The 16053-nt window shown below is 44.2% G+C and overlaps 1 protein-coding gene across 1 annotated transcript in view; it reads right to left on the bottom strand.

Moving 5' to 3' along the window:
• Positions 1-2779: 2779 nt before the first annotated feature.
• Positions 2780-16053, bottom strand: part of GRIN3A (glutamate ionotropic receptor NMDA type subunit 3A) — a 139248-nt gene continuing 125974 nt past the window's right edge. The window contains exons 7-9 of the mRNA XM_037017707.2: positions 12587-12751; positions 11105-11181; positions 2780-6745 (exon numbers count right to left, since the gene is read on the bottom strand). Coding sequence (XP_036873602.2) covers positions 6409-6745; positions 11105-11181; positions 12587-12751 — 579 coding nt within the window. The 3' untranslated portion in view covers positions 2780-6408. The remainder of the gene's footprint in view (positions 6746-11104; positions 11182-12586; positions 12752-16053) is intronic.

Raw genomic sequence — 16053 nt, 5'->3', positions numbered from 1 at the left:
TTATGTGAATTCTGAAACTAATGCCTCTGTTAGAGGCAACCCATAAAAGCCAGAGCTTCTTCTATTGCAGGGCTAGCCTTTTTTTGAGGGAAGTCATAGACAAAATTGGAACCAGCGTATGTTTTACATTAATATACTATATATATGCTCTGAGGACTTTTAAGTTATTGAAATCTACAGAGGAGAATGATTTGAAAGCTAGGATGTGAGAGCTGAAGGGGACCTCAAACCATGTCTTTATGTCAGAAGTAAGGAAACAGGTCCCAGGGCCACTCAGTTTAGTATCAGAATCAACATTTGACAATCAAAATCAAACCTCCACTGCGCTTCCTTTGGTCCTAATGGAGACCTGTATCAACAGAGTGCTTGTCATCAGAGAGGTAATAAAAGAGGCTTTCTGAGTCTTTTTGAAGTCTTTGTGAATTCATATAAACCTAGTATGTTTATACTTGATAGTTCTAATGGAAGCAGTATCTCTTTACCAGGCCCTAGATTAGGACTATATTTTTGTTCCCCAAATCATTGAGAGTTCCTATTAGCACTTTGCTCTAGAGAAGAATTGAACCAAAGGGATCTTAGATTTCTTCTTGCTGACACAATCCACTTAGGCGTTTGCTGAGTTCTTACTGTGATGCTAGGCATTGTGCTAAACAGATTTCTTATGAAGCCAGGCTTGGATGAGTATGGCCCCACCACTTATTAGCATGTTACTTCAGTTTTCTGTTTCAGTTTTCTCATCTATAAAATAGTAGCTATAGGGTTGTAGTTAGGATGACTTGATATATGCAAAACATTTGGCACAGTGCCTGGCACCCAGTAAATGGTCAAAATACTTATTATTGCCAATAAAAAAATCAAGAGGTCAATTTTTCTTTCTTCTATATTTTCTTCATAGTTCTAGGAAAAAATAAGACTGTCAGCCTCTTTAGAATCTAGGCTATGTGTGTTTATCTATGTCTGTCCGTCTCTAAATCCACCTAGCCTGGATAAGTGATGTCACAGCTATCATTTCAAAACATCAAAAAGTTAATTTCCTTACTGCCTTACAAACAAAATGCATATGAATGACAGTGAGTTCCACCTGGCTGTTAGGATCCTGATCTTTTAATATAGCCTTCTTCAGCTTAAAATCCTATCATTTTTAATACCACAAAATCCTATGGTTCCTATAGTCTTTGGGACACAAATCCAATTTAGCATAGTGATCGTGCCTCTGCTTTTCTCTCTTCAGTCTGCATAGTTTGCCACCACCTTGTGCTTTCTGTTTCATATTGATGTTTTTTTATTTGATGTTCCTAAGTTCCTTGATTGGCACAGTTTCCCAACTCTGCAACTTCTTTATCAGAGTATGAGACACATTGTTTTGCCAACTTGCGTCTCCCACTAGGCTGAGCTCCATGGGATCAGAATCTGCTTTTTATCTGTTTCCAGCACTTAGCCCAAAGCCTGACTCAAAATGAGCATCTGAAAAATGAATGACTGAATGATGCAAAACATCTTGAGATAATTTGGCAGGTGAATTAGTTTATAGTGGGTTTTATTTTTATGAGAATGAACTTGGGTATATTTCAAAAGAATGCGTGTGAAGAACACATCCAGATTCAGGATGGCAAGTTTGCCAGCAGCTAAACTTTCCTGGAATGTCAGAAACCGTGAAATGCCTGAGACTGCAGGGTGGCTGAGTGACTTACAGCTGGGTTTGCACCAGTTCTTGGGCTGGAAAGTGAAAAGAGATGCCTAAAACACTTTCTGAGAGTCCCGGGGGCTACAGTGTTGAATTCAGTGGCCCAGTGCTGGTGCGGTTACCACATCAGCTTCTCCCTCTGGAGCTGATCAAGCTGAGGCATCCGCTGGGGGCAATGTAGCAGAAAAACTAAGGGGGGTTAGAGGGAGAAGGGGAAGTTGCAAGGCAATGATCAGAATGCAGACGATGCGGTGCGGTGTTCTGAACTGCACTGCCTACTTAGCAATCTGCTGCTACTCTTACCAGCAATGTGACTGTGAGCAACTTATAAATTCCCTCACCCTTAGTTTTTCCATCTGTAAACTAACAGTCTGCTCTAGCCTGTCTCGAGTACCTAGGTATGGTGTTTTAATGAAGATTAAATGAGATCATGATTTAGATAATAAGTGCTCAATAAATTATTAGCTATCATAGTATTGTCTATTTACAGATTGTGAAATGACATGATGAGAAGGTCCGTGAGGTTGGAGACCATGCTCATCTGATTCACTGTTGTGTCTCTAGAACTTGGCAAATAAATACAAGCTGTTTAGCAAATGTTTTTATGAAGTACCAAATGAGGGTGTGGCCAGGGCAGTTTTTCAGAGATTGCTTAATGTGGCTATTGCTGGAATGTCTTTCTCAGCTGAAGCCATTTAACTTCTATTTCATGCTTGGACTCTGAATTTTCTCAGCATAGTTTGTGCCACTTTGTACTATACCAAGGAAACAAGCATAAATCATAGCATTGGTGGGTCTCTGGTTAGGAGCAGGCTGGTACCACGTCCACATTTGAATCCCCAAAGACAATGCCAGCAGTACATGTGAAAGCAAAGTTTCTCTCTGAACATTTATTTATTCCACAGTCATAGAAACTAAAGATGGAAAAGACCTGAGGACATCTAGTCCATCCACATGGTTGTACAATAAAAGTGGCTGGAGCAAAACAGCCTGTTCACTTCATGCTCACAAGACAGCATTTCAGTTCTTCCTGGAGTGGAGCGATTGCAAACACATTAAGATGAAGATACAATGCAAACACTCTTTACCAACCTTAAGAAAATACTTTTAAGTACGTTATTTTCATAAAACAACTAGGAACTAAACTAAAAAAGGAGTGGGGGAATCCTGGATTAGACTGACAGCATAGGTGTGTGAGAGCAGTAACTTAAACAGTGCAGGCAGTGAAGTGGTTTTGAGGACTAGAACACAATTTCCTTCCTAGACTGGCTGGATTTTATGGTTTGCTTATCAAAAATACGAGTTAGGAGGCAGAGAGGCTCTAAGGAGTTTCTTTACCCTTCATTCTTTATCCATGCCAAGGAAGAGCTTGTTAGCTCCACGGCTCTAGTCGCTCCACCAGCACTGAGAAGCCTGCTGCCCAAATGATTGCTTGGCAGTCGCTTCACCTCCAGGGTCTCTCGTCAGCACAGAAGCAGCAGCTCCTGTGTAGGGTTTGTGCAGCAGCAAGATCCATGAACAGTGGAGGGTCACCTCCAGGCACATTGAAGACCTCAACTGATTGGGTCCCTGTGGCTGCCTCACTTGCCTGCCCTAGTCATTTTTCCAACATCTCTCTTGTTGGAGGCATCTGTGCTCTGGGACTCATTATTATTTACATGAACCGACTAGCCCTGCCTGTTCCAACTCACCCAGTCAAGCTTTACTGTGTGCTTTCTGTTCCAGGAATTCCCCCATGGGAAATGGGTTGGGGTGTGGGATACAATCAGGTGGTCCTGTTCCAGGTGTCTCAGCACCAGAGCTTGGATGAGAACAAAGGCCTTCCCTATTTCATGAAATAGGAGCCCTCAAGAGGAGGCAGCATCCCCTATTTCTCCTTTGCCAAAATAACCACCCTCCCTGAAAACAGCGGATCTTTGTGTTTTTGAGCCTAAGGGGAGTTGAAAACAGGTGGAGCAGAACAGAAAGGAGGCTTTTCAAAGGACCCACCACTTTCATGAAATCTTTTTACAAAACACAACATAGTTTCACTAATTGCAAAACACTGTTCAATTACTACCAATAAAAACAACCATTGCCACTTAACATGAAGACTGCATCATCTCACCACAAGCAATTACGCCTTGTTTTTCTTTATCCAGATCATGGAGGCATTTCAAGTAATGCTGACAGCAGTAAGCCTGCTTTCAGTCCCTGCTGCTGCTTGCTGCATCCTGTCCACAGTTTTGGCCACGAAGTTCCTCAGAATATACTTGCGAAGCCGTGCACTGGTTGTCTACTCTGTGGATAGGCAAGGCTGTCTGGCATACTATCACCCTTGCTCAGAATGCTTCAGTAGAGAAGCTTAAGGTAAACCCAGTATACAAAAATCCAAACTTACAAAACAATTACATTAAGGGATAATTGCATTACAAAAGGATTCTTTACAAAAGAATTCACCTCTGGGTTCCTTTAAATAGCCAGCTTCTCAAGTACAGTCAGAATATGAGTTGAGTTATAAAAATGTCCATATACAACATTAGGAGCATGGCTGTTATGTGAGTTGAGGTACATCTGTACATCAGCCTCCCAGGCTGCCAGAGCGTGGTGGCGGAGTCTCTACACCGTCCTTAGCTGTTGCAGATGGGTGGGGATGGCTAAGGGGCCTCATTGTCTGAAGGCAGTTGCAACCTACTTCTGGTCCTGGGAGGATAGGGTGTTTCAAAGCAGAATTGTCCTTTCTGTTTCCAGGACTCACCTGTCCACTCATTGTTGACCTGTTTCATCTGTGAGTGAGGTTGCTGAAGTCTAACTTTAGAAGGCTCCTCCCTCATCAGTATCTCTGTGCCTACACCCACCCTGGGGTTTTCTAAGACAATTAACTAATTGCTAAAGTGTTATCTAATTACAGCTTAAGATGTTATCTTTCTCTGGGGGACTGTGAAAACTCTTCCTGGAAATGCAGAGACTGCATCCAAAAGCAGGAGGAGAAATTTTGTGATTGAGGAGCCTTTCCAGTGACCTGCAGCAGTTACAGAGCACCATGCTTGGCACAGCGCTGTGAACTCATCGGAGGCATTCAAACTGATGTGGGTAGAGCAAAAAGTTCTGGGAAGATAAAGCAAGTAAGGGGTCAACAAGGAAGTCTAGTCCTAAATGGTGCTCTGGGGTCAGGTGAATCAGCAGATGTGTGCTGGGTTAAAAGAACTCTCAGTAAGGCTCTTCCCACTTCTCCCATGGCCCATGGCAGTCAAACTTCTAGAACAGTGTTTCTTGAAGGTAGTTTTTTGGACCAGGTGTGCCAGGTACCTGGGCGTGTTTGTTCACACAGCTCACCTCCAGACTCCCCTCCCCATTTGCATGCTCTGGGCAAAGGTCTGGCTGTCAGCATCCTAATGTGGTCCTAGATCATTCCTAGCTACACTCACATGGGGAGCTGCAGCTCCACCATTCTCTTCTCATGCTTTTTCTGTTCCTGTGTCCATGCAGTTGCACACTAAGAAAGGATGCCCAGGCAGAGAGAAACCAGGGTACTGATATCAATCTCTTGGGGGCATTAGAGGGGACCTAGGGGCCAAAAGGTGGGGCCAAACCTGTTTGGAACTTCTCCAAGATGAGTGGGTGTGAGGCTGGGAGATTGACATGGGGGTTATCAATACGGATCTGAAAATTTCATTTCTGAATTTTGTGGCTTGTGGTCACAGACTTGAGGTTCACTTTTGGGATTGCTAGAGCTAAGAGATAGGTGACTGCTGATCTGAAAATGGCCGTATGTGGTTTGCAGAACGTCTTCCCTGAACCCACAGTGCTGGCTTACACATACTGTTCAGGCAAATAAGCAGGGATATTCCAGTTTCATCCTAAGGCCACACCCGTGCTTTGCTTCACTCTCCCTTTTTCCATTACAAAAGGCACACACTATAGTGGAGATGCTTAGTTAGATCAGAAGTATAGTCCTATTCATTCCTTAGCCAAATTGCTCTTCTGGCCCACAGCTTTTGTTCTAAATACACGGTGTAATGACTCTTCTGCCTGTCCTCTGTTCCTGCTCACCACACCCCTGACCCCTTTCATTGTGGCATGTGAATGTGTTCCTACTAAATGTTAGGATGGTGTGAGAGATCCAGGACTCTCTCAAAAGGAGGGCTCTTGCCTGATCAAGTCAACCTTGCCCTGCTGCAGTATTCATGAATTTGGTTCCTTTTTTAAACGACTCACCTCCCTGCCCCAGTCCTTGGTTTCTCTACCTCTTACCTGGTTCCCCATCTAAAATGTAGGAACACACCTAGAGTGCGGAGTTGTATCACAAGGCACAACCCTGGATAATCCTGTTCTACACTAACATTAAAATCAACAACTCAGTAAGATACAGGTATTTGTAACAATTTTATCTCTTGTTGTCAGTAGTGCAGAGAAAGGGCTAAAAACCAGAAATATTACTGTGGCACCTGGTGAGAGGTTAACAGGAGCTGGGGGTGTCTGGTTATTCCCAGATCCCTGACATGGAGTTTACTCCTGCTTAATTTACCATCCCTGCTCTGAAAGACTCCTGCCCGGGAGACCTGGAGAGAGAGCTTGAGAAGAGCTTCTGTTGCTTTTCAGGCTACAGAGAGCAGACTTGACCTCTGAGAACACCTAGACCTTGGTTTCCCCACACCTTTGTCATAGTTACAGAAGGGCACTACCAAGGGTCTCAAGAGCTCATAGGAACATGAGGATCTGAGAATGGGGAGCCGCATGACCACCTAGGACTCACAAGTCCGGTTTGTCCTTTGGTATTCCTCTAGCTCTGTTTTCCTGCTCACAGCCAGCCGCAGCTCCTGACGGATCACCTGGATCTGCTTCTCGAGCTCTGAGAGCTCCTGCACGACTGAGTTCCGAGCCCCGTTCAGGGAGTCTGCTTTCCCGTTGGTGGTCAGTGAGGCAGGCAACTCTCTTCTCGGTGGGAGTGGGATGTCCTCCCGGGTCCAGATGCCCAGCTGCTGTTTTCCCCCCTCCTCATGGAACACGTGTTTTCGTCGGTGGTCCTGACTCAGACTGGATGTATTCCACACAGTGAGCTGACGGGGTCCCACACTGGATCTAGGAAACAAAGGGACCCTTTAGATCTGCCTCCTGCTCTGCTGCTCTCAGTGCGCTGTTCCCATGTTAGCCATTTCCAGGGTGAATGCCATGGAGCTGCACACTCATTCAGAGATGATGTAACAAAGCCTTGGATAGACTGCCTGCTAGATGGAGTGGCACGGGGACAAAAGGAGCCAATATAATTCCTTTCAACTGAAGTTCAAGGTCTTAGCATGTCTTCTGTTGCCCTGAAACTGGAAAGGGTACATCATCGGGCTGGCTGATGGGCCAGGGTTTGGCACTTCCTTTATGAAGAACCTTAGATGCCTTTTATTCCCCTCCTGCCAGGGAGGCTCAGAAAGCAGCCCTGCCCTGCAACATTCTATGGCTATAATGATAGGGCATTAGTAAAAGTGAGAGTGTTTATTCATCTGTTGGGCTCTAAGCATGAGCTTGATGATTGAAACTATAACATGGCTCATCCTCAGTCCCACAGGACCATCCTGATGTTTAACTACTTGAGTTGGAGGAGAATGAAAGCATATAAGCTGCAGGTCTCAGCACAGATCCCATTATATGGATGACTTTATGTGGGTTGAGAATGACAGCTTAAAAAAAAAGACCAACCCCAAGAAAGCCTCAAGTTCTTGCTGGATAATGAAAGTCAAACAGAAATAGATTTGCAATCTTCTTTCATGCTTGCCTTGAACCACCTGCCACCATCTCAGAGAGGTGGCTACAGACAGCAAGACAGTTATTGCCAGACAGGCACAGAGGGAGAGGGAGTTGGTCTCTGAAACATGCTTTGACAGTCAAATGCAATGTGAAAAGTTTCTTGCTTGTAAGAACAGATCAGAGCCCTAAATAGCATAGCTGCTGCTATCCTCTAGCTTTGTTGAAGGAGGAAGAGGAGGAGGAGGAAGATTATAACCACTTTTGTAATCTACCATAGGACAAAACAAAATACAAACACTCTATTAAGTCTTTATGTTTTCATTCCCATCCATATAATTGAATCAATAATTTATTCCTGGACTCTTACTTGCCAAGGGAGGACCTTTAAGGGGAGGGCAAAAGGGAAGGATAATAAAGGTTTGATTCAGTTACATGGGTAAGATAAAAAAACACAAGGACTTTTAATTGGATGATTCTGTTTCATCGTTTCCCCTGTAGATGGCAAAAGGGGTTATCTGGTTTTTCTTTTAGTTGTTCTTCCTTCATCCATGCCCCTCAGTCATGTGATTTTGCAGCTCATCCTTATCAAGAAATCCAAGGGGAAAGGTTTGCCTTCCCTTCCTCTTCAATTTGGCCTGGTCTCCTGCCTTGTTTTGGCCAATAGGAAGTGGCAGGTGGCAGTTTCAAGCCTAAACTTTTAAGAAGCCTTGCACACTTCCACTGTTTCTCTCAGAACCCTGCTGCTGCAACATGAGTAAGCCCAGACTGCTCTGCTGGACAGTGACTGCCTACGTGGGGAGCCCCAGGTCTTCGCAGTTGACCTGGCTGGGGCCAGCACAGACCAGCCAGCCTTTAGCTGCTTTCCCCTCCCAACAAGGGGCTGCAGACACATGAGCAAGAGTAGCCAAGGCCAGCAAAGGTTGGCCCAGATGAGTAAAGTGCACCGCTGACCTACAGGTTCATAAGCAATTTGCTGTTATTTAAAACAGGAACTATGGAGAGAATTTCTCACACAGCAAAAACTAACTGATATATGTCCCAGTGCAGTAAAACACACAAACATAACCCAATAGCCCCTGACGTTCATTTACATTTCTCATAGCTTAAGTCTCATATAAATGTGCAGGTGGCACAAGAGCAGACTTTTATATGTTCTGGGCTGCATAAAAGTTCTATAATGAACCCGCTTAGAGTTCCACTGGCTTTATACCTGGATCAGAGGTGGAGTTATAATTTTCCTTCTAGCCTTATAGTTCCCTGTGATTGTTCCTTCAAATCTTCCTACTGAGTTTGAATAATTTCAAAGTGATTTGTTTGTGGTGTGTATTATATATATGGCTGCCAATTTTGGGGTATCTTGGAGTGAGAAGAAAGGGAAAGGGGCTGTACTGGAAATCCAGGGAGATGAGGAGAGACCAAAACATATATGGAACCACAGGTGAATAAAGCAAGGACAATATGAAGTCTCTTGCAATATGTATTTTTTCTTTGCTTTAAATATAAGAGGAGCAACATCTACTCTGATGCCATGGCCCAAAAGTTCTCCAAGCCTTTCCAAACCCATACGTAATTCATTCCTTCATCTGTTATTTTATTCATTTAATCAATAAGGAGCACAAAGGAGGGATGTCAAGTTGTAGGCAACACAGGTATTTGCATAGATACCTTCCAAAGCAAGAGGGAGAGATATTTTTCAGGCCAACAGACCTAACTATAGTACCATAGCATGATTCATGTTGGGGAAAACCTGGGAGGAAGGCCTGGACATGTTTTCCTGGAATGTCCAGGCAAGTAGAGATAACTAATCTGGCTTTCTCCAAGCTTTGTACATATGTCTGGGAATATAACATAGAAAAATAAGCAGAAGCTGGACTCCATGGGACGCTAGTGGCTAGCATCACAAGTGCTCTGATAAAGGACATGTGGCTCTGGGCCTCCTAGAAGTGCAAGATGACAGATGCTCAATGTTGGATTTGGTGCCTAATTGGAAAGAATGAACATGCTATATTGGCTTCTACGGTGTTTGGAACAGGTTTTCTACCAAGCCTTCCTCAACCTTAGAGTGTAATGTGCCCAGTGTGTGACCTGTATTTAACATAAAAAAGGAGCAAAAGAAGCTTCCACAAAGCAACTAGGTAATGCTGAGGTTTGATCCTCCAGTAGCCCATTCAGAAGACACATGACAGCTGTGGGAGCTCAAACACTGACTACCTTTGAAAGGTTACTGGTGGGCGTTGGGTTGTAGGGAGGTGGCCCAGGAAATGTGGACAACATAAGCCATGAGGGCAGGTTCTGCCTTCACTCCTTCTCAAAATAAGGGGTTCCGGATGGGAATCTGCCATGAAAAGTGGACAAATTGAGCTAAAGACACATTTGGCTCTCAATTTAGGAGAGAGAGATGTGAACAGCAATCACATCACAGTTGGAAATGGGATGACTAGGCTTCCTGTTTCTGTTATGGCTGGAAAACAGTCACTTTGTCATTATGAGATAATATCTTTGCTGCTCTGTCTTTTTGTGTTCCTCTGGTTAAAAATTTATGTTAAAATAATTATAGAAAAAATATATGTAACATGGCATAGAACAGCTGTGACCTGATTAGTCTCCAGCTTGCTGCCGACAGGGGTGCAATATGACACAGGAATACTGCAGACTGAGAGGGAGGGGGGCATGCTCACCGACTGGAAAAGGAGACGGGACAAAAGGATGCTGACAAAAGGATTCTGACAAGTTAATGTCAGCTGGGGAGACAGGGACTGACTGTAGGAGTCCCAGAGGAAGCGCAAACAATGAAAAATCATCATGCTTTTCACCCCTTTTTCCTCTTTCTCTATTATGAATGAGGAGCATGGGTGTCAGATTTCACAAAGACCCAGAAGGCCAAGCTTAGCTGAGGCTCTGTCACAGAGGCCAGCCAGGAGCCAGCCCCAGGTGCCTTCCACATCTTTAGCCACCACCACTAAGGGGTCAACAGTTACCCCCGGGCTGGGTGTGGCGAAGGTGTGGAAGTTTTGCTACTTCTTTTTAATGAGATGCTCTTTCCTGGGGGAGTTTATAGTAAAAGTGCCAGGAAATGGACTAAGTGGAACATGTCTGTTCTTATTTCAAATATTCCTAGGGGTGCTGGAAAGGAATGGGGAATAGAAACATGCCAAAAATGCAGTGTCACATGAAATTAATGCCTGCAGCACTCAGGAATTAAGTCGTATGTGTATTTTTTACACAATAATGATAGTTAGAAGAGCTTTACTTTCAGGGCTTTGCGTGTATTATCTCAATCTTTAGAGCATCTCTTGGAAGGCGGTACTGTTTTTAATCTCAGTTTTACAAATGAGGAAATTGAGGCACCGAGAGGTTAAATAAGTAAATTGCCCAAGGCCATGCATATTTTAAGTGTCTGAGACAGGATTTGGATCCAGATGCCGGACTCAAGAGCTCTCACCCATCCTTAACTATGAGTTGTAGTGCCCATACATGTATCAGGATTTATATATGTACAGATAGGCTTCAAAATTTTTTTCTGTTCCATTTCTATTTGAAACCATATATATGCATTTTTACTGATTGTGTTTATCAACAGCTTCATCTTGGTTTGATCTGAATTATTTATATATAATTTCCTTTTGAGCAGGGAGTTTCAGTTACTTATCTAAACTTTTATTTTGACAAATACAGAGACACCTGGCACTAGCTTCTTCTTACCTCTTTTCCACACGTTTAGTCTTCAAACGTGGCTGCTTTTCCTCTACAAATGAGGTGTTTAGTGCTCTGTGTAATCTCTGGTGGAAAGAACAGATTCACATGTTGAGATCATTAGAAATGCAATCAGGGGACAAAGTACCCACCTGAGATTTAATAGTGTATTTCATTGCTACAATCCTTGGCCTTTTTTAAACAAATTTCTAGATGCTGAATATCATCAACATTGAGTTCAAATCTCAAGAGAACAAGAATTCGAATTATAAGCTATTATTATACTTGGAGGGGAATAAAAAGCAATTTGACAGAAAGCTCAGAAATGTTCTGGGTTGTAAAAGGATATGTGTCATCAAGAAGAGCTTTCTTAACTATTGGGTGGCAAAGGGCCTGGTACAATTGCTACAGGGTGAGTCAAAACCTTAAGTGTGAACTTCTTAGCAGCCAAAACAAAGAAAGAAGAACTCATGGGAATTAAACTAATTTTGTCCATATAAAATGGAGATCCGATGTCTGCAGAATTCTCCCTAGGAGACCAAATACTTCCTAGGATGAAAGCAGGAAAAACAGGGCGCATTCAATGTAACCAAACCAATAATAGTGACCTACCAGGAAAATAACAGCCTGTGTTAACCAAGTGGCAGGCCAGTGGAATAGATGAACCAAGCACAGAACTGGCAGCCTCCTGCTGAGCTTGAGGGGTGGTGCACCAGGGCAGGGGAGCCCACTGCCCGGACATCAGATGGCTCCTCCCATCTCACTACTCATTGTGGCCAGGGGGAGCTGCTGCCTTGGCTAGAGCCCCTTCATCGTTAAGAAGCCCACCAAGTATATTTTGGCTCTCCATGCTGAATCCTGCAGGGAGCCATGTGCAGATGAGGGTGCTTGCACGGCTGCTCTGCCTAACAGTTCAGCTCCCCTGTGAGTGAGAGCTGGTGTCTGGATCACACGGAAGAACTTCCTATGAGGCTTGGCCTCAACACCAGCAGACCTCAAACTTCTGGACCATGGAAGGTGCAGAGAGAACAGGGGCCAGTGAGTTCATCTACAGGGAAACAGGGACTTTTAGCTCATTTAAAGAGTTTCAATTTTAGCAAGAGAAGAATCTGAAACAAATCTTTAACACCATCTCTTCAGATTGTCAGTATTAAGTGAAATCAAGTTAAAAACTGTTCTGTTGCTTCTGCTGCGAACAACAGTGGTGAAAGTTTTCATGAAAGGAAGGGATATCTGGGGATAGTTTAATTTAAAGGGGGAAGTGAACAGATGGGATAAAGGGAACTGGGACATTTTGGGATAGCTCAATTTAGGGGGGGAAGTGAATTAATGGGATAGATGGAACTCTGTCGTCTACCTTGAGAGAGTCTCTACCACCCTAGTTCTCTGGGTAACCTGTCACACGTCAGTCTGACTTGGAGCTCTGGATTCTCCCATTAGTGGGAATTCTGAGGTTTAAGAATATTGGAGCAAGACACTGGTGGCACTCACCTGACTGGTGTGGAGCCAGTACTGCAGCCTAGATTTGTTCTTGATTCGTGGGAGCAGCAGCCAGTACACTATGTGCTCACCAATGGTTGTCAAGATTGACAGCCCAAATCCGATGCAGAGCAGCACGAAGAGTCCAGAGAAATGTTTGATGCCCATTTGCAAAGTCTGTGGCAGAACAGGAAAGGGAAGACCATGAATGGGATGCTCACCTGGCTCCATGCTTGTTTATTCCTAGACACGGATGCTTTTCTTCTGGACCCATGGAAAGCTGAGACTATGCCTTCCCGTGTGCTCTGCAGACTTCACTTTACTGCACTGTGAAAGCAATCCAGCCAGGCCAAGGGCTGCTAAGGAGTACAGCTCTCATGGTGTTACTCACACACAGTGCTACTGTATGAATGTCCCTGGAGTTGTGCAGAGGGCCTGAGTCTGGACCACCCTGCAATCTCTAGAGAGAGACTGAGAGGTAGGGTAGAGATGGAGACTGAGAATTGAAACAATTTAATATATTAAAACATTGAATAATTATCAAGGAAAGAACCTCTCTCAGGAACAAAGGATGAATAGGCTCAAGGGAAAAGATGATGCTTCAATAATTTTGAAATTTGGAACTGGCAGGGAATATGAAGGTCATGTAGTTCAATGTCTTCATTTTACAAATGAGGAACCTGGGACCAAGTAAACTGGGACAGGTTGCAAAATTAGACAGCCGTAGAGAAAGAGAAGGGACCTAATATTTATTGATTGCTTACTTTTTTGCACTGAGATTGCTATTATAATCACAATTTATAGCTGAGGTATCTGAAGTCCTTGCTGCTTTTAGGTGACAAAACTGGTCTAAAAGTTCATCTATGTATATCTCCAAAGCCTGAGCTCTTTCTGCCCTACAACCAAATGGCAGCAGTTAGCAGCAACAATATAATTACAACTATATGTGGTGGGCACTCTGCTAAGTGATTCACTTCTGTTGAAGAGAGCTCTCATGAATTCTCTACAAAATAGGTCTTAGTCCCTGACACGATGATAAGAATCAATCCTGCAGCAAGAAAGACATTTGGTACCTTGGGTGCCTGCATGTGCCAGGCACTCTTCAGTGTACCATGGCATGGAGAGAGGAGGCTTATGTCCCTGCCAATCAGCTTGAGTCCAGGGTGGAGGCAAACATTCATTCCCCAGGATACAGTGATCCACGCCTCCTGGGTTTTGTGGACAAGCTGGCTCAAGGGGTAAGATGTAAAGCAAGAGAGGTAGATGCAGATGCTCGGGTGGGAAGGTAAGCCCTCTAAGCTGAGGGCAGCAGAAACAAAGGAAACATGACCTTCCGGCACAATGATGCAGGGGCTGTGAGGCAGGGTCACACGAGGCGAGTCCTCAGAGGCCAAGGCTGAGGAGCCGGGCACGTCCCTTTGCTGGAGGCTTTTGGTGCTCACTGTCGTGCATTACTACTTGGCAGTCAGTGTGTGGAAGTGAGACAGGGACTATGGACTTAGACACAGTAGGGTGAGGGCCTCTGGAAAAAGCAAGGCAAGATATTTACAGTCAAAGCAATGTAACAATGTAAAGTACCTATGAAAACTTTGTGTTCAGCATTATGTAAAGTCAAGGTCACACTAATTCTCTAGGGTATGATACCAGACTAAGAATATAGACACCTTCAGTGAGATCAGTTAAAGGTCAAAAGGCCAGGAGCAACTTGGCCTGGAGTGTTTGAGTGTTCCACAAGGGTATCTCAGGATAACCTGTGACTTCACTGTAAACAGCCCTAGCAAACAGACAACAACTCAGCCCACCTTGAGGGCAGGGAAGGTGGTATAAGTTCACACCCTAAGCCCTCAATTCCCCCAAATCCTCAACTGCCTATAAATCCCCTAGACAATGCACTATTCCAGGCTCTCTTGTCCCCTCCTGGTGTGAGCCAGGAGCTCTTTCCTCTCATTTTATTTCTACATAAAAGCTTCTACCCTGGCTCTCCTACTTTGGGTGTTTGCTAAGTTCATTCTTGGACTCCACAAACAAGAACCCCGGCATCAGAAGGTGCCGTTCTGAGCACTTTATCAATATAGCAATTTGCTTAATATTCATAATGACCTGTGAGGTAGGTATTGTTACTTTGTTCATTTTATAGGTAAGGAAACTTATGAACAAAGTAGTTAAGTAAACTTCTTCAAGGTCAAATAACTAGCAAAGGTTAGAGCTGGGGTTCAAAGGCAGACTCTCTCCAGACCCAGCATTCTTAACCCCTTCATTACTGATGGGAACAATCCTCTGATCCCCCTAAGGATTTTTCCTTTCTTTCATTCTCCCCATCCTGGACAGCTGGCCAGGCATGGTTCAGGCATGGCCGGGCCACCTGGCATGCCAGGAGTCTGTCTAGGGGGCAGGGCAGAGGCAGAGTTTAAAGAGCTCAGGCTTTGGGGGACCCTGGGCCACATAATGTCTTTTCCTCCATGACTATACTTCTGGCAATGGCTGTGGATCAAAGACAGGTGTCAAAATCCCTGGAGAAGGATGACCAGAGGTGAGCAGGGGTGCAGGGCATGTGCCAGGTCCCGGAGACGGAGCACGAGGCAGGGGGACCAGGGAGACCACCTGAGAATGCAGGCAGAAGCCCTAGGGAATAAGCAAGGCTGGTCTAGGACAGGCGAGAGGTGTGTTGGGCCCCAGGGTTACACAAGTATCAGGGCTCTTCCTGGGACATCTCTGCACAAGTGGTGAATAACTGGATAACACTGCCCTCCAGAACATATACACAAATGTGTCTGACAACAGCCCTTGGCCTGGACCTGTTGTAATGTGTACAGGATAAGACTTTATTAGAAGATTATTACTGCTATTGATGAAGGACAAACTGGAGGAATTAATTTAAGATTTCAACACTAACACCATCAAACATTCAGCAAAACATTAAATGTACTGGCACTTTTTTCTTCTAAGGTGCTGCCAAGATGAGAAAGAAGTGTAACTTACAGTGAATCACCTTCCCTTTAAACACATGGCCTCCCTGCCTGTTTTCCTGCATGTAATAATAATCAGTCTCAATGTCCTCTTATTACCCCAGTAACAAATAGGCTGTATTCAGTTTATCTTATACATTTCTTTCCTTCAATTTCTGTTGTTTGCACCTACTAATAGACTGGTAGTTACTGCTTTTTAAAACTGGGCATCTAATATGTGTGCCAGACACCATATGTGCACAGTATGACCTTACAGTGACTCTGTAAGTTAAGCATTATTATCCCCACTTCACATGTGAGGAAAAGGAGGCTGAGAGGGATTAGTCACTGTACCCAGGATCATGTAAGCTAACAAATGGAGGAGCTGGGCTCTGGAAGCAGGGCCGTCTGCTGCCAAAGCCTCACTGCATTTCAAGTGAACATCATTTACATGTATCACTATCTTAACTCGTACTGTCTATTCCCTGTAATAACTTGCAACATTTTTATTCAAAACTTACCATCTGAATTGAA

Source organism: Manis javanica, chromosome 2 (genome assembly GCF_040802235.1).
Source record: "Manis javanica isolate MJ-LG chromosome 2, MJ_LKY, whole genome shotgun sequence".
In the NCBI taxonomy this organism is placed as follows: domain Eukaryota; kingdom Metazoa; phylum Chordata; class Mammalia; order Pholidota; family Manidae; genus Manis; species Manis javanica.
Note: the sequence above shows the minus strand (reverse complement) of the source record. Positions and strands in the feature narration are given on the sequence as shown.